General features: G+C 45.6%; 2 protein-coding genes and 2 pseudogenes across 2 annotated transcripts; all 4 read left to right on the top strand.

The window, feature by feature from the left end:
• Nucleotides 1–484: 484 nt before the first annotated feature.
• LOC120097440 (elongin-A3 member D-like) lies at nucleotides 485–2249 on the top strand. The gene is given in 5 exon segments (XM_039094995.1): nucleotides 485–668; nucleotides 671–825; nucleotides 937–1014; nucleotides 1247–2023; nucleotides 2025–2249. Coding segments are annotated over 5 exon segments (1419 nt in total).
• A 3359-nt stretch (nucleotides 2250–5608) lies between these two features.
• LOC120097423 (elongin-A3 member D-like) lies at nucleotides 5609–7374 on the top strand (annotated as a pseudogene).
• A 3373-nt stretch (nucleotides 7375–10747) lies between these two features.
• LOC120097453 (elongin-A3 member D-like) lies at nucleotides 10748–12513 on the top strand (annotated as a pseudogene).
• A 3365-nt stretch (nucleotides 12514–15878) lies between these two features.
• LOC120097456 (elongin-A3 member D-like) lies at nucleotides 15879–17644 on the top strand. Its single transcript, XM_039095024.1, is given in 4 exon segments — nucleotides 15879–16220; nucleotides 16332–16409; nucleotides 16642–17418; nucleotides 17420–17644. Coding segments are annotated over 4 exon segments (1422 nt in total).
• Nucleotides 17645–18962: the final 1318 nt, after the last annotated feature.

Raw genomic sequence — 18962 nt, 5'->3', positions numbered from 1 at the left:
TGGTCTTAATGACAGTGTCCTTTGCTTGCAGAGACTTTGAAATGATATGAGGTCCCATTGGTCTATTCTTGATCATAGAGCAGAAGCCATTGGTCTTTTATTCAGTATACTTTCCGTGTGTCCATGTATTCGACCCTCCCCACAGTTTTTCTTCCATTCCTTTGATTCAATCTGGTCTTATGTGTATGACCTTGACCTACATAGACTGCCACTTTGAACAAGGCTCTAGGAATGCATCTATTTGCATATTGGACCAGTCAGTAACTGACATAGTGAGGAGGAGGTGTGGCCCAGGTTCCACCTGCCAGCCTCAGGTATAAAATGGCAAACCAAAGAGAGGAAAGGAGCACTAGGCGGTTGGCCTCTCTCTGAACTTGTGGTCTGCTCAGGACAGCACCCAGCTCACTAGAGGCAGGGCACGGACGAGTTGGGTCGAGTGTGCTGATCGAACCAAGAGTGTCCCTTCGTGTCCTTGGCTGTGGACATGGAACCAGGCTCTCAGGCAGGCGCCCTGCAGGAGATCCTGGACTGTCTGTGTCGAGAGAGCGACCCAGGAAAGATCTACAAAACACTGAAGAAACTGTCTTCTGTGCCTATCCTGTGCGACAGCCTGGCAGAGATTGGCTTCAGAAAGACCATAAAGACATTGAAGAATCAGCAGCTCCTGCTCGCTTTGTTAAGGACCTAGTAGACAAGTGGTCACCGGGGTTCGTGCTGGGACCCCAACAAGAGCAAGACTCCCTGGACTTTGGATTGCTGAGGAGCCACAGGACAGCGTATCAGAGCACTGGTCTAGAAGAGACAAACCAGGAGCAAATATTCCAGGTAAGCCGAGTTGCTGGGGGACAGGTATTTTTTGGGCTCAGCAAATGCAACCCAGGCTGGATCCATTGCCTGAGCCCTAGCTGCAAGTCCAACAGAGATTTTCACCCACAGACGCCCAGGAGTCCAAGCCTGGATCCAGCAGAAAACAGGAGCTCTGAGCAGCAGCCAGCTGTCCAGGACCCAGGGCAGGTAGGAATCCAGGGTGCGAGCTTTGAGGAGCCTTTGAGCATGAGGGGCCTTTGATCATGAGGGAGCCAAGCCTCTCTCCAGAAAGCCAGGGCCTGTGTCAGAGAAACACAAGTGGCTTGTGATTGGGGGACACAGAAACAACACTCATCAGGGCCCCGGGAGTGGGAGGAAGCCACTGGGACAGGTTGGGTGTTGGATTGCCTCAATTCTGAATGCTGATCTCCTTCTACAGGTCCCACCACCATGCAAGAGGAAGAGTGAACTCCCCTGTCTTGAGGAAGCTCGGGAGCCTCCCGCAAAGATTCCTCGAGGTGATTCTCAAATATCCAGGGAGCAGAATCCCACGGCTGACTGTGCTAGCCCAGATTCTCAGGGCTGTGGTCAAACCTGCCTTGCTGTGGATGGTGTCCCGCAGCCTTCTTCCTCTCAGCTGGATCGAGAAGCGTCACCTAGGGGCTGGTATCTCAGAAAGAACAACAAAACGCCAGTCTATTCAGGGCGTCTTCCAGCAGACCCTTGTCCTCAGGAATCCCACCCAGGGCTCCTGGGTAAGCCCCCGGCTGTCATCAGGAATGCTACTGTCGGACAATCGGTCAAAGAAGAAACTGAGCCTGGGCAGTCCAAGGAGAAGACACAGTGCCAGACGCAGACTAGCAAGCAAAGACAGAGCTTGACTAAGCCCTCTGCACACCTGTGTCTTCAGGAGTCCCAAGAGGAGAGGCTTCAGGCCGTCAGAGCCCGCATCCACAACTCAATGGCCAAGAGGCTGCAAGCAAGACAGACAACCATGACCTCCTTCCATACCCAGCACAAGAGCCCTGGTCAACAAGGGGAGCTTGGACCCAGAAGGGCTGATACTGTACCAACTTCCCACAGTCTTCCTGAGGCTCCTACCCATCCAGGATCCCAGAAGCTTTCCTGCCTGCCCTCTCGAGCAATAGTCCCAAAAAAGGCGCCACCTAAGAGACCTGCTCCACTCATGGCCAAGGCATTCAGGGACTACAGCCGTAGGTTCTACACAAAGTGACTTGCTGATGCTCTCCACAGTCACAGTACCTGCCACTCCTGGGACTTCGAAGGACTGGGCATACACTCTTTCTCTTGGAAGAACTGGCACAGAACACACTGTGGTTGTCAAGCTCCAGACACACTCCACAGCACCCTTTTCTGGAGTTTTCACTGTGCCTCTGGACAAGATTTTCCAACCTACACCCTTGTCCCATGGCAAGTTGTAAATCATGCTCCAAAGTAAATAAATATCTACCTCCCCCTTTATTCAGTGTGTTGGTGTTTACATGTCTTGAGAATGATGGATACAGATTAATGTAGATATTGCATTTCAGTTGGATAAATGGACTCACTCTGTACAGAGAGTTCCACAAAGGTACATTCATGTGATCATACCATCCAATATGTCTTAGAGTCATACTTAGTCATGTATGTAAATACGAGTTGAAATCTCCGTGGAAGACTAGCCCTCAATTCCCACAATCTAGATGATTTAGTGAATCTGAGAGATATTAAAGGTAAAAACAAAACAAAATAAAATAAAACCTGTCTAAATCGAGTGATTGTGCCTGTGTGTTAGTGTGTGTGTGTGTGTGTGTGTGTGTGTGTGTGCGTGTGTCTTGTTAGGTGTGGGTTTGTGTTCGTGTATATGTTAGAGTTATGATTATTTTAGTGATAATGCAGAAGAGGCATTAAAACACACACAGATGCGAGTAAGAAGAAAGAAGATACAGAAAGAGAAAACCTGCATGTCCAGATGAGGAGCAAAGTGGGCCAAAGTTTGCCGATTTTCTCTCCTATTAGGGGAAGTGCACTGGTACACGGACACCCAGCCTTAGTCCATACCTGTGATAGTGCTTTGGGTCCAAGGTCATGTGAACAAAAGCCATGGAGAAAACCAGGTACGTGTCTACCTATTTAGAAAAGAAGTATTGAGTAGTCACACAGAGTTTCAAAAAGGAGATAAACATTGATAGTAAAGAAAAAAGAGACAGACCTAAAGTGGCAGAGAGGCAAGCAGAAGGAGATTCAATCAAAATGAAGGGCAATCTCCTGACAACCCAGCAAGTGGAGACACAGGTGGCCAATGTCAAAATGGAAATGCAAAGGTCTGGCTTGGCTTTTGGTCTTTGTACCTGTGGGGAAAGCCATGGCCAGGAGATGTGGGGAGAAGGAAGGTATTAGAAGACAAGAGAGGCTTGCAGCACTTTGTTGCTTAAGAAAGTTGGCCTACACAGGAAAAATCCTTGCCCTATGAAGGCTCAAATAGCTTAGTCAAAATGCTGCCATGACGTTTTGCATTGTGCAGAAAACTGTGAGGAGAGTAGACTGCATCCTGTTGTGGTTTTGTTTGTTATTCTAGTTGTTCCTTTCTAACCTTTTCCTTCTTTTATTCCACCCTTCCTTTGTAACTTCTTTCTTCATTCCATCTGTCTTTTCTTCTTTTAATGCTCTCTTTCTGTTCCTTTTTTTTTACTTATTTCTATCATTTCTTCTTTCCTTCAGTTTTTATTTCTTTTTCTATCTTGTGTTGGTTCATTTTATTTAATCATTTTTATTGGATATATTATATATACATTTCAAATATTATCCAGTTCTGCCTTTTTTTTTTCAAATAAGACCCCTATCCATTTTGTCTTCCTCTTGTTCTAGCGAGGTGAGTACCTGCCCATCCAACCATGCTTTCCCATTTCCCTACACTGAGTTTTCCAGTTTTCCCATCTTAGTTAGGGTTTTTATTCCCACACAAACATCATGACTAAGAAAAGAGTTGGGGAGGAAAGGGTTTATTCAGCACCAAAGGAAGTCAAGACTCGAACTCAAGCAGGTCAGAAAGCAGAAGCTGATACTGTGGCCCTGGTGACAGGTTTGTTTCTGACTTATGTTCCCTAACTTACTCAGTTTGCTCTCTTAGGGAAGCCAAGACTAACACCCCAGAGATGATACCACTCACACTGAGCTGTGTCCTCCTTTGTTGTTCCTAGTTGTTGAAATGCCTTACACCTGTGTCTCCTGAGGCATTTCCTCAACTGGGTCTCTGATCTCTGGGATAACGCAAGCTTATGTCACTTTGACACACAGAATTTTTCACTACACCTCCTAATAAATTGTTGGATCCCCCTTCTAAAAGCACTGAAACATCCTCACTTTGGTAGTCCTTCCTCTTAAGGTTCTGGTATTGTATGGACTATATCCTGGCTACTCCAAGCTTGGTCTACTATCCATTTCTAAGGGAGTGAAGAGTATGTTTTGTTATGGTTGTTATTGAGGTTATTGTTGGTTTGTTTCTATTGGTTTTTGCTTTTGTTTTGTTTTGTTTTGTTTTGTTTTCTTTGTGTGTTTGTGGGTGTGTTTGGTTTACTTCCCTGAGGATAATTTCTTGTTCCATCCATTTGCACTAGAATGTCATGATTTGCTTTTTGTTAGTAGCATAGTAATTATTCAATTCTGAATATGTCCCACATTTTCTTTATCCCTTCCTCTGTTGATGGACACCTGATATCTTTCCAGCTTCTGGGTATTCTAATCAATGCTGTTAAGAACATAGTGGATCAAATGTCCATTGCAAAGTTTGGAGCATCTTCTCGGTGTATTCTAGGATTGGGATAGCTTGGGCCTCAGGTAATTCAATCTCTAATTTTCTGAGGAAACTCCCAACTGATTTCAAGAGTGGTTGTTCCAGCTTAGAGAGCCACTTATTTTAGAGGTGTGTCTAGGCTTCTCCACATCCTCACCAGCAACTGTTATAATCTGAGTTTTTGATCTCAGCCATTCTGACTGCCCTCTTACGGAATCTCTGTGGTCTTTTCTTTTTTTTTTTTTTTCTTGTTTTTTTTTTGTTTTTTTGTTTTCATTTTATTTTATTTTTTAGCAGATTTGCATTTCCCTGATGCCTATGGATGTTGCAAATATCTGTAGGTTCTTATCAGACATTAGATGTTCCTCAGATGAGAATTCTTGTTTAGATATGCACCCCATTTTAAAGAGAGTTATTTAAATCTCTGGAGTGTAACTATTTGAGTTCTTTGAGTCTTTTGGATATAGGGCATCTATTGTATGTAGGATTGGTAAAGATCTTCTCCCAAACTGTTGGCTGCTGTTTGGTCTTAATGACAGTGTCCTTTGCTTGCAGAGACTTTGAAATGATATGAGGTCCCATTGGTCTATTCTTGATCATAGAGCAGAAGCCATTGGTCTTTTATTCAGTATACTTTCTGTGTGTCCATGTATTCGACCCTCCCCACAGTTTTTCTTCCATTACTTTGATTCAATCTGGTCTTATGTGTATGACCTTGACCTACTTAGACTGCCACTTTGAACAAGGCTCTAGGAATGCATCTATTTGCATATTGGACCAGTCAGTAACTGACGTAGTGAGGAGGAGGTGTGGCCCAGGTTCCACCTGCCAGCCTCAGGTATAAAATGGCAAACCAAAGAGAGGAAAGGAGCACTAGGCGGTTGGCCTCTCTCTGAACTTGTGGTCTGCTCAGGACAGCACCCAGCTCACTAGAGGCAGGGCACGGACGAGTTGGGTCGAGTGTGCTGATCGAACCAAGAGTGTCCCTTCGTGTCCTTGGCTGTGGACATGGAACCAGGCTCTCAGGCAGGCGCCCTGCAGGAGATCCTGGACTGTCTGTGTCGAGAGAGCGACCCAGGAAAGATCTACAAAACACTGAAGAAACTGTCTTCTGTGCCTATCCTGTGCGACAGCCTGGCAGAGATTGGCTTCAGAAAGACCATAAAGACGTTGAAGAATCAGCAGCTCCTGCTCCCCTTTGTTAAGGACCTAGTAGACAAGTGGTCACCGGGGTTCGTGCTGGGACCCCAACAAGAGCAAGACTCCCTGGACTTTGGATTGCTGAGGAGCCACAGGACAGCGCATCAGAGCACTGGTCTAGAACAGACAAACCAGGAGCAAATATTCCAGGTAAGCCGAGTTGCTGGGGGACAGGTATTTTTTGGGCTCAGCAAATGCAACCCAGGCTGGATCCATTGCCTGAGCCCTAGCTGCAAGTCCAACAGAGATTTTCACCCACAGACGCCCAGGAGTCCAAGCCTGGATCCAGCAGAAAACAGGAGCTCTGAGCAGCAGCCAGCTGTCCAGGACCCAGGGCAGGTAGGAATCCAGGGTGCGAGCTTTGAGGAGCCTTTGAGCATGAGGGGCCTTTGATCATGAGGGAGCCAAGCCTCTCTCCAGAAAGCCAGGGCCTGTGTCAGAGAAACACAAGTGGCTTGTGATTGGGGGGCACAGAAACAACACTCATCAGGGCCCCGGGAGTGGGAGGAAGCCACTGGGATAGGTTGGGTGTTGGATTGCCTCAATTCTGAATGCTGATCTCCTTCTACAGGTCCCACCACCATGCAAGAGGAAGAGTGAACTCCCCTGGCTTGAGGAAGCTCGGGAGCCTCCCGCAAAGATTCCTCGAGGTGATTCTCAAATATCCAAGGAGCAGAATCCCACGGCTGACTGTGCTAGCCCAGATTCTCAGGGCTGTGGTCAAACCTGCCTTGCTGTGGATGGTGTCCCGCAGCCTTCTTCCTCTCAGCTGGATCGAGAAGCGTCACCTAGGGGCTGGTATCTCAGAAAGAACAACAAAACGCCAGTCTATTCAGGGCGTCTTCCAGCAGACCCTTGTCCTCAGGAATCCCACCCAGGGCTCCTGGGTAAGCCCCCGGCTGTCATCAGGAATGCTACTGTCGGACAATCGGTCAAAGAAGAAACTGAGCCTGGGCAGTCCAAGGAGAAGACACAGTGCCAGACGCAGACTAGCAAGCAAAGACAGAGCTCGACTAAGCCCTCTGCACACCTGTGTCTTCAGGAGTCCCAAGAGGAGAGGCTTCAGGCCGTCAGAGCCCGCATCCAAAACTCAATGGCCAAGAGGCTGCAAGCAAGACAGACAACCATGACCTCCTTCCATACCCAGCACAAGAGCCCTGGTCAACAAGGGGAGCTTGGATCCAGAAGGGCTGATACTGTACCAACTTCCCACAGTCTTCCTGAGGCTCCTACCCATCCAGGATCCCAGAAGCTTTCCTGCCTGCCCTCTCGAGCAATAGGACCAAAAAAGGCGCCACCTAAGAGACCTGCTCCACTCATGGCCAAGGCATTCAGGGACTACAGCCGTAGGTTCTACACAAAGTGACTTGCTGATGCTCTCCACAGTCACAGTACCTGCCACTCCTGGGACTTCGAAGGACTGGGCATACACTCTTTCTCCTGGAAGAACTGGCACAGAACACACTGTGGTTGTCAAGCTCCAGACACACTCCACAGCACCCTTTTCTGGAGTTTTCACTGTGCCTCTGGACAAGATTTTCCAACCTACACCCTTGTCCCATGGCAAGTTGTAAATCATGCTCCAAAGTAAATAAATATCTACCTCCCCATTTATTCAGTGTGTTGGTGTTTACATGTCTTGAGAATGATGGATACAGATTAATGTAGATATTGCATTTCAGTTGGATAAATGGACTCACTCTGTACAGAGAGTTCCACAAAGGTACATTCATGTGATCATACCATCCAATATGTCTTAGAGTCATACTTAGTCATGTATGTAAATACGAGTTGAAATCTCCGTGGAAGAATAGCCCTCAATTCCCACAATCTAGATGATTTAGTGAATCTGAGAGATATTAAAGGTAAAAACAAAACAAAATAAAATAAAACCTGTCTAAATCGAGTGATTGTGCCTGTGTGTTACTGTGTGTTTGTGTGTGTGTGTGTGTGTGTGTGTGTGTGTGTGTGCGCGTGTGTCTTGTTAGGTGTGGGTTTGTGTTCGTGTATATGTTAGAGTTATGATTATTTTAGTGATAATGCAGAAGAGGCATTAAAACACACACAGATGCGAGTAAGAAGAAAGAAGATACAGAAAGAGAAAACCTGCATGTCCAGATGAGGAGCAAAGTGGGCCAAAGTTTGCCGATTTTCTCTCCTATTAGGGGAAGTGCACTGGTACACGGACACCCAGCCTTAGTCCATACCTGTGATAGTGCTTTGGGTCCAAGGTCATGTGAACAAAAGCCATGGAGAAAACCAGGTACGTGTCTACCTATTTAGAAAAGAAGTATTGAGTAGTCACACAGAGTTTCAAAAAGGAGATAAACATTGATAGTAAAGAAAAAAGAGACAGACCTAAAGTGGCAGAGAGGCAAGCAGAAGGAGATTCAATCAAAATGAAGGGCAATCTCCTGACAACCCAGCAAGTGGAGACACAGGTGGCCAATGTCAAAATGGAAATGCAAAGGTCTGGCTTGGCTTTTGGTCTTTGTACCTGTGGGGAAAGCCATGGCCAGGAGATGTGGGGAGAAGGAAGGTATTAGAAGACAAGAGAGGCTTGCAGCACTTTGTTGCTTAAGAAAGTTGGCCTACACAGGAAAAATCCTTGCCCTATGAAGGCTCAAATAGCTTAGTCAAAATGCTGCCATGACGTTTTGCATTGTGCAGAAAACTGTGAGGAGAGTAGACTGCATCCTGTTGTGGTTTTGTTTGTTATTCTAGTTGTTCCTTTCTAACCTTTTCCTTCTTTTATTCCACCCTTCCTTTGTAACTTCTTTCTTCATTCCATCTGTCTTTTCTTCTTTTAATGCTCTCTTTCTGTTCCTTTTTTTTTACTTATTTCTATCATTTCTTCTTTCCTTCAGTTTTTATTTCTTTTTCTATCTTGTGTTGGTTCATTTTATTTAATCATTTTTATTGGATATATTATATATACATTTCAAATATTATCCAGTTCTGCCTTTTTTTTTTCAAATAAGACCCCTATCCATTTTGTCTTCCTCTTGTTCTAGCGAGGTGAGTACCTGCCCATCCAACCATGCTTTCCCATTTCCCTACACTGAGTTTTCCAGTTTTCCCATCTTAGTTAGGGTTTTTATTCCCACACAAACATCATGACTAAGAAAAGAGTTGGGGAGGAAAGGGTTTATTCAGCACCAAAGGAAGTCAAGACTCGAACTCAAGCAGGTCAGAAAGCAGAAGCTGATACTGTGGCCCTGGTGACAGGTTTGTTTCTGACTTATGTTCCCTAACTTACTCAGTTTGCTCTCTTAGGGAAGCCAAGACTAACACCCCAGAGATGATACCACTCACACTGAGCTGTGTCCTCCTTTGTTGTTCCTAGTTGTTGAAATGCCTTACACCTGTGTCTCCTGAGGCATTTCCTCAACTGGGTCTCTGATCTCTGGGATAACGCAAGCTTATGTCACTTTGACACACAGAATTTTTCACTACACCTCCTAATAAATTGTTGGATCCCCCTTCTAAAAGCACTGAAACATCCTCACTTTGGTAGTCCTTCCTCTTAAGGTTCTGGTATTGTATGGACTATATCCTGGCTACTCCAAGCTTGGTCTACTATCCATTTCTAAGGGAGTGAAGAGTATGTTTTGTTATGGTTGTTATTGAGGTTATTGTTGGTTTGTTTCTATTGGTTTTTGCTTTTGTTTTGTTTTGTTTTGTTTTGTTTTCTTTGTGTGTTTGTGGGTGTGTTTGGTTTACTTCCCTGAGGATAATTTCTTGTTCCATCCATTTGCACTAGAATGTCATGATTTGCTTTTTGTTAGTAGCATAGTAATTATTCAATTCTGAATATGTCCCACATTTTCTTTATCCCTTCCTCTGTTGATGGACACCTGATATCTTTCCAGCTTCTGGGTATTCTAATCAATGCTGTTAAGAACATAGTGGATCAAATGTCCATTGCAAAGTTTGGAGCATCTTCTCGGTGTATTCTAGGATTGGGATAGCTTGGGCCTCAGGTAATTCAATCTCTAATTTTCTGAGGAAACTCCCAACTGATTTCAAGAGTGGTTGTTCCAGCTTAGAGAGCCACTTATTTTAGAGGTGTGTCTAGGCTTCTCCACATCCTCACCAGCAACTGTTATAATCTGAGTTTTTGATCTCAGCCATTCTGACTGCCCTCTTACGGAATCTCTGTGGTCTTTTCTTTTTTTTTTTTTTTCTTGTTTTTTTTTTGTTTTTTTGTTTTCATTTTATTTTATTTTTTAGCAGATTTGCATTTCCCTGATGCCTATGGATGTTGCAAATATCTGTAGGTTCTTATCAGACATTAGATGTTCCTCAGATGAGAATTCTTGTTTAGATATGCACCCCATTTTAAAGAGAGTTATTTAAATCTCTGGAGTGTAACTATTTGAGTTCTTTGAGTCTTTTGGATATAGGGCATCTATTGTATGTAGGATTGGTAAAGATCTTCTCCCAAACTGTTGGCTGCTGTTTGGTCTTAATGACAGTGTCCTTTGCTTGCAGAGACTTTGAAATGATATGAGGTCCCATTGGTCTATTCTTGATCATAGAGCAGAAGCCATTGGTCTTTTATTCAGTATACTTTCTGTGTGTCCATGTATTCGACCCTCCCCACAGTTTTTCTTCCATTACTTTGATTCAATCTGGTCTTATGTGTATGACCTTGACCTACTTAGACTGCCACTTTGAACAAGGCTCTAGGAATGCATCTATTTGCATATTGGACCAGTCAGTAACTGACGTAGTGAGGAGGAGGTGTGGCCCAGGTTCCACCTGCCAGCCTCAGGTATAAAATGGCAAACCAAAGAGAGGAAAGGAGCACTAGGCGGTTGGCCTCTCTCTGAACTTGTGGTCTGCTCAGGACAGCACCCAGCTCACTAGAGGCAGGGCACGGACGAGTTGGGTCGAGTGTGCTGATCGAACCAAGAGTGTCCCTTCGTGTCCTTGGCTGTGGACATGGAACCAGGCTCTCAGGCAGGCGCCCTGCAGGAGATCCTGGACTGTCTGTGTCGAGAGAGCGACCCAGGAAAGATCTACAAAACACTGAAGAAACTGTCTTCTGTGCCTATCCTGTGCGACAGCCTGGCAGAGATTGGCTTCAGAAAGACCATAAAGACGTTGAAGAATCAGCAGCTCCTGCTCCCCTTTGTTAAGGACCTAGTAGACAAGTGGTCACCGGGGTTCGTGCTGGGACCCCAACAAGAGCAAGACTCCCTGGACTTTGGATTGCTGAGGAGCCACAGGACAGCGCATCAGAGCACTGGTCTAGAACAGACAAACCAGGAGCAAATATTCCAGGTAAGCCGAGTTGCTGGGGGACAGGTATTTTTTGGGCTCAGCAAATGCAACCCAGGCTGGATCCATTGCCTGAGCCCTAGCTGCAAGTCCAACAGAGATTTTCACCCACAGACGCCCAGGAGTCCAAGCCTGGATCCAGCAGAAAACAGGAGCTCTGAGCAGCAGCCAGCTGTCCAGGACCCAGGGCAGGTAGGAATCCAGGGTGCGAGCTTTGAGGAGCCTTTGAGCATGAGGGGCCTTTGATCATGAGGGAGCCAAGCCTCTCTCCAGAAAGCCAGGGCCTGTGTCAGAGAAACACAAGTGGCTTGTGATTGGGGGGCACAGAAACAACACTCATCAGGGCCCCGGGAGTGGGAGGAAGCCACTGGGATAGGTTGGGTGTTGGATTGCCTCAATTCTGAATGCTGATCTCCTTCTACAGGTCCCACCACCATGCAAGAGGAAGAGTGAACTCCCCTGGCTTGAGGAAGCTCGGGAGCCTCCCGCAAAGATTCCTCGAGGTGATTCTCAAATATCCAAGGAGCAGAATCCCACGGCTGACTGTGCTAGCCCAGATTCTCAGGGCTGTGGTCAAACCTGCCTTGCTGTGGATGGTGTCCCGCAGCCTTCTTCCTCTCAGCTGGATCGAGAAGCGTCACCTAGGGGCTGGTATCTCAGAAAGAACAACAAAACGCCAGTCTATTCAGGGCGTCTTCCAGCAGACCCTTGTCCTCAGGAATCCCACCCAGGGCTCCTGGGTAAGCCCCCGGCTGTCATCAGGAATGCTACTGTCGGACAATCGGTCAAAGAAGAAACTGAGCCTGGGCAGTCCAAGGAGAAGACACAGTGCCAGACGCAGACTAGCAAGCAAAGACAGAGCTCGACTAAGCCCTCTGCACACCTGTGTCTTCAGGAGTCCCAAGAGGAGAGGCTTCAGGCCGTCAGAGCCCGCATCCAAAACTCAATGGCCAAGAGGCTGCAAGCAAGACAGACAACCATGACCTCCTTCCATACCCAGCACAAGAGCCCTGGTCAACAAGGGGAGCTTGGATCCAGAAGGGCTGATACTGTACCAACTTCCCACAGTCTTCCTGAGGCTCCTACCCATCCAGGATCCCAGAAGCTTTCCTGCCTGCCCTCTCGAGCAATAGGACCAAAAAAGGCGCCACCTAAGAGACCTGCTCCACTCATGGCCAAGGCATTCAGGGACTACAGCCGTAGGTTCTACACAAAGTGACTTGCTGATGCTCTCCACAGTCACAGTACCTGCCACTCCTGGGACTTCGAAGGACTGGGCATACACTCTTTCTCCTGGAAGAACTGGCACAGAACACACTGTGGTTGTCAAGCTCCAGACACACTCCACAGCACCCTTTTCTGGAGTTTTCACTGTGCCTCTGGACAAGATTTTCCAACCTACACCCTTGTCCCATGGCAAGTTGTAAATCATGCTCCAAAGTAAATAAATATCTACCTCCCCATTTATTCAGTGTGTTGGTGTTTACATGTCTTGAGAATGATGGATACAGATTAATGTAGATATTGCATTTCAGTTGGATAAATGGACTCACTCTGTACAGAGAGTTCCACAAAGGTACATTCATGTGATCATACCATCCAATATGTCTTAGAGTCATACTTAGTCATGTATGTAAATACGAGTTGAAATCTCCGTGGAAGAATAGCCCTCAATTCCCACAATCTAGATGATTTAGTGAATCTGAGAGATATTAAAGGTAAAAACAAAACAAAATAAAATAAAACCTGTCTAAATCGAGTGATTGTGCCTGTGTGTTACTGTGTGTTTGTGTGTGTGTGTGTGTGTGTGTGTGTGTGTGTGCGCGTGTGTCTTGTTAGGTGTGGGTTTGTGTTCGTGTATATGTTAGAGTTATGATTATTTTAGTGATAATGCAGAAGAGGCATTAAAACACACACAGATGAGAGTAAGAAGAAAGAAGATACAGAAAGAGATAACCTGCATGTCCAGATGAGGAGCAAAGTGGGCCAAAGTTTGCCGATTTTCTCTCCTATTAGGGGAAGTGCACTGGTACACGGACACCCAGCCTTAGTCCATACCTGTGAGAGTGCTTTGGGTCCAAGGTCATGTGAACAAAAGCCATGGAGAAAACCAGGTACGTGTCTACCTATTTAGAAAAGAAGTATGGAGTAGTCACACAGAGTTTCAAAAAGGAGATAAACATTGATAGTAAAGAAAAAAGAGACAGACCTAAAGTGGCAGAGAGGCAAGCAGAAGGAGATTCAATCAAAATGAAGGGCAATCTCCTGACAACCCAGCAAGTGGAGACACAGGTGGCCAATGTCAAAATGGAAATGCAAAGGTCTGGCTTGGCTTTTGGTCTTTGTACCTGTGGGGAAAGCCATGGCCAGGAGATGTGGGGAGAAGGAAGGTATTAGAAGACAAGAGAGGCTTGCAGCACTTTGTTGCTTAAGAAAGTTGGCCTACACAGGAAAAATCCTTGCCCTAAGAAGGCTCAAATAGCTTAGTCAAAATGCTGCCATGACGTTTTGCATTGTGCAGAAAACTGTGAGGAGAGTAGACTGCATCCTGTTGTTGTTTTGTTTGTTATTCTAGTTGTTCCTTTCTAACCTTTTCCTTCTTTTATTCCACCCTTCCTTTGTAACTTCTTTCTTCATTCTACTGTCTTTTCTTCTTTTAATGCTCTCTTTCTGTTCCTTTTTTTTTTTACTTATTTCTATCATTTCTTCTTTCCTTCTGTTTTTATTTCTTTTTCTATCTTGTGTTGGTTCGTTTTATTTAATCATTTTTATTGGATATATTATATATACATTTCAAATATTATCCAGTTCTGCCTTTTTTTTTTCAAATAAGACCCCTATCCATTTTGTCTTCCTCTTGTTCTAGCGAGGTGAGTGCCTGCCCATCCAACCATGCTTTCCCATTTCCCTACACTGAGTTTTCCAGTTTTCCCATCTTAGTTAGGGTTTTTATTCCCACACAAACATCATGACCAAGAAAAGAGTTGGGGAGGAAAGGGTTTATTCAGCACCAAAGGAAGTCAAGACTCGAACTCAAGCAGGTCAGAAAGCAGAAGCTGATACTGTGGCCCTGGTGACAGGTTTGTTTCTGACTTATGTTCCCTAACTTACTCAGTTTGCTCTCTTAGGGAAGCCAAGACTAACACCCCAGAGATGATACCACTCACACTGAGCTGTGTCCTCCTTTGTTGTTCCTAGTTGTTGAAATGCCTTACACCTGTGTCTCCTGAGGCATTTCCTCAACTGGGTCTCTGTTCTCTGGGATAACGCAAGCTTATGTCACTTTGACACACAGAATTTTTCACTACACCTCCTAATAAATTGTTGGTTCCCCCTTCTAAAAGCACTGAAACATCCTCACTTTGGTAGTCCTTCCTCTTAAGGTTCTGGTATTGTATGGACTATATCCTGGCTACTCCAAGCTTGGTCTACTATCCATTTCTAAGGGAGTGAAGACTATGTTTTGTTGTGGTTGTTATTGAGGTTATTGTTGGTTTGTTTCTATTGGTTTTTGCTTTTGTTTTGTTTTGTTTTGTTTTCTTTGTGTGTTTGTGGGTGTGTTTGGTTTACCTCCCTGAGGATAATTTCTTGTTCCATCCATTTGCACTAGAATGTCATGATTTGCTTTTTGTTAGTAGCATAGTAATTATTCAATTCTGAATATGCCCCACATTTTCTTTATCCCTGCCTCTGTTGATGGACACCTGATGTCTTTCCAGCTTCTGGGTATTCTAATCAATGCTGCTAAGAACATAGTGGATCAAATGTCCATTGCAAAGTTTGGAGCATCTTCTCGGTGTATTCTAGGATTGGTATAGTTTGGGCCTCAGGTAATTCAATCTCTAATTTTCTGAGGAAACTCCCAACTGATTTCCAGAGTGGTTGTTCCAGCTTAGAGAGCCACTTATTTTAGAGGGTGTGTCTAGGCTTCTCCACATCCTCACCAGCAACTGTTATACTCTGAGTTTTTGATCTCAGCCATTCTGACTGCCCTCTTACGGAATCTCTGTGGTCTTTTCTTTTCTTTTTTTTTTTTCTAGTTTTTTTTGTTTTTTTTTTATATTATTTTATTTTTTTGCAGATTTGCATTTCCCTGATGCCTATGGATGTTGCAAATATCTGTAGGTTCTTATCAGACATTAGATGTTCCTCAGATGAGAATTATTGTTTAGATCTGCACCCCATTTTAAAGAGAGTTATTTAAATCTCTGGAGTGTAACTATTTGAGTTCTTTGAGTCTTTTGGATATAGGGCATCTATTGTATGTAGGATTGGTAAAGATCTTCTCCCAAACTGTTGGCTGCTGTTTGGTCTTAATGACAGTGTCCTTTGCTTGCAGAGACTTTGAAATGATATGAGGTCCCGTTGGTCTATTCTTGATCATAGAGCAGAAGCCATTGGTCTTTTATTCAGTATACTTTCTGTGTGTCCATGTATTCGACCCTCCCCACAGTTTTTCTTCCATTACTTTGATTCAATCTGGTCTTATGTGTATGACCTTGACCTACTTAGACTGCCACTTTGAACAAGGCTCTAGGAATGCATCTATTTGCATATTGGACCAGTCAGTAACTGACGTAGTGAGGAGGAGGTGTGGCCCAGGTTCCACCTGCCAGCCTCAGGTATAAAATGGCAAACCAAAGAGAGGAAAGGAGCACTAGGCGGTTGGCCTCTCTCTGAACTTGTGGTCTGCTCAGGACAGCACCCAGCTCACTAGAGGCAGGGCACGGACCAGTTGGGTCGAGTGTGCTGATCGAACCAAGAGTGTCCCTTCGTGTCCTTGGCTGTGGACATGGAACCAGGCTCTCAGGCAGGCGCCCTGCAGGAGATCCTGGACTGTCTGTGTCGAGAGAGCGACCCAGGAAAGATCTACAAAACACTGAAGAAACTGTCTTCTGTGCCTATCCTGTGCGACAGCCTGGCAGAGATTGGCTTCAGAAAGACCATAAAGACGTTGAAGAATCAGCAGCTCCTGCTCCCCTTTGTTAAGGACCTAGTAGACAAGTGGTCACCGGGGTTCGTGCTGGGACCCCAACAAGAGCAAGACTCCCTGGACTTTGGATTGCTGAGGAGCCACAGGACAGCGCATCAGAGCACTGGTCTAGAACAGACAAACCAGGAGCAAATATTCCAGGTAAGCCGAGTTGCTGGGGGACAGGTATTTTTTGGGCTCAGCAAATGCAACCCAGGCTGGATCCATTGCCTGAGCCCTAGCTGCAAGTCCAACAGAGATTTTCACCCACAGACGCCCAGGAGTCCAAGCCTGGATCCAGCAGAAAACAGGAGCTCTGAGCAGCAGCCAGCTGTCCAGGACCCAGGGCAGGTAGGAATCCAGGGTGCGAGCTTTGAGGAGCCTTTGAGCATGAGGGGCCTTTGATCATGAGGGAGCCAAGCCTCTCTCCAGAAAGCCAGGGCCTGTGTCAGAGAAACACAAGTGGCTTGTGATTGGGGGGCACAGAAACAACACTCATCAGGGCCCCGGGAGTGGGAGGAAGCCACTGGGATAGGTTGGGTGTTGGATTGCCTCAATTCTGAATGCTGATCTCCTTCTACAGGTCCCACCACCATGCAAGAGGAAGAGTGAACTCCCCTGGCTTGAGGAAGCTCGGGAGCCTCCCGCAAAGATTCCTCGAGGTGATTCTCAAATATCCAAGGAGCAGAATCCCACGGCTGACTGTGCTAGCCCAGATTCTCAGGGCTGTGGTCAAACCTGCCTTGCTGTGGATGGTGTCCCGCAGCCTTCTTCCTCTCAGCTGGATCGAGAAGCGTCACCTAGGGGCTGGTATCTCAGAAAGAACAACAAAACGCCAGTCTATTCAGGGCGTCTTCCAGCAGACCCTTGTCCTCAGGAATCCCACCCAGGGCTCCTGGGTAAGCCCCCGGCTGTCATCAGGAATGCTACTGTCGGACAATCGGTCAAAGAAGAAACTGAGCCTGGGCAGTCCAAGGAGAAGACACAGTGCCAGACGCAGACTAGCAAGCAAAGACAGAGCTCGACTAAGCCCTCTGCACACCTGTGTCTTCAGGAGTCCCAAGAGGAGAGGCTTCAGGCCGTCAGAGCCCGCATCCAAAACTCAATGGCCAAGAGGCTGCAAGCAAGACAGACAACCATGACCTCCTTCCATACCCAGCACAAGAGCCCTGGTCAACAAGGGGAGCTTGGACCCAGAAGGGCTGATACTGTACCAACTTCCCACAGTCTTCCTGAGGCTCCTACCCATCCAGGATCCCAGAAGCTTTCCTGCCTGCCCTCTCGAGCAATAGGCCCAAAAAAGGCGCCACCTAAGAGACCTGCTCCACTCATGGCCAAGGCATTCAGGGACTACAGCCGTAGGTTCTACACAAAGTGACTTGCTGATGCTCTCCACAGTCACAGTACCTGCCACTCCTGGGACTTCGAAGGACTGGGCATACACTCTTTCTCCTGGAAGAACTGGCACAGAACACACTGTGGTTGTCAAGCTCCAGACACACTCCACAGCACCCTTTTCTGGAGTTTTCACTGTGCCTCTGGACAAGATTTTCCAACCTACACCCTTGTCCCATGGCAAGTTGTAAATCATGCTCCAAAGTAAATAAATATCTACCTCCCCATTTATTCAGTGTGTTGGTGTTTACATGTCTTGAGAATGATGGATACAGATTAATGTAGATATTGCATTTCAGTTGGATAAATGGACTCACTCTGTACAGAGAGTTCCACAAAGGTACATTCATGTGATCATACCATCCAATATGTCTTAGAGTCATACTTAGTCATGTATGTAAATACGAGTTGAAATCTCCGTGGAAGAATAGCCCTCAATTCCCACAATCTAGATGATTTAGTGAATCTGAGAGATATTAAAGGTAAAAACAAAACAAAATAAAATAAAACCTGTCTAAATCGAGTGATTGTGCCTGTGTGTTACTGTGTGTTTGTGTGTGTGTGTGTGTGTGTGTGTGTGTGTGTGCGCGTGTGTCTTGTTAGGTGTGGGTTTGTGTTCGTGTATATGTTAGAGTTATGATTATTTTAGTGATAATGCAGAAGAGGCATTAAAACACACACAGATGAGAGTAAGAAGAAAGAAGATACAGAAAGAGATAACCTGCATGTCCAGATGAGGAGCAAAGTGGGCCAAAGTTTGCCGATTTTCTCTCCTATTAGGGGAAGTGCACTGGTACACGGACACCCAGCCTTAGTCCATACCTGTGAGAGTGCTTTGGGTCCAAGGTCATGTGAACAAAAGCCATGGAGAAAACCAGGTACGTGTCTACCTATTTAGAAAAGAAGTATGGAGTAGTCACACAGAGTTTCAAAAAGGAGATAAACATTGATAGTAAAGAAAAAAGAGACAGACCTAAAGTGGCAGAGAGGCAAGCAGAAGGAGATTCAATCAAAATGAAGGGCAATCTCCTGACAACCCAGCAAGTGGAGACACAGGTGGCCAATGTCAAAATGGAAATGCAAAGGTCTGGCTTGGCTTTTGGTCTTTGTACCTGTGGGGAAAGCCATGGCCAGGAGATGTGGGGAGAAGGAAGGTATTAGAAGACAAGAGAGGCTTGCAGCACTTTGTTGCTTAAGAAAGTTGGCCTACACAGGAAAAATCCTTGCCCTAAGAAGGCTCAAATAGCTTAGTCAAAATGCTGCCATGACGTTTTGCATTGTGCAGAAAACTGTGAGGAGAGTAGACTGCATCCTGTTGTTGTTTTGTTTGTTATTCTAGTTGTTCCTTTCTAACCTTTTCCTTCTTTTATTCCACCCTTCCTTTGTAACTTCTTTCTTCATTCTACTGTCTTTTCTTCTTTTAATGCTCTCTTTCTGTTCCTTTTTTTTTTTACTTATTTCTATCATTTCTTCTTTCCTTCTGTTTTTATTTCTTTTTCTATCTTGTGT

The sequence above is a fragment of the Rattus norvegicus genome, chromosome 16 (assembly GCF_036323735.1).
Source record: "Rattus norvegicus strain BN/NHsdMcwi chromosome 16, GRCr8, whole genome shotgun sequence".
Taxonomy (NCBI): domain Eukaryota; kingdom Metazoa; phylum Chordata; class Mammalia; order Rodentia; family Muridae; genus Rattus; species Rattus norvegicus.
This window is presented reverse-complemented; position numbering and strand designations above follow the sequence as displayed.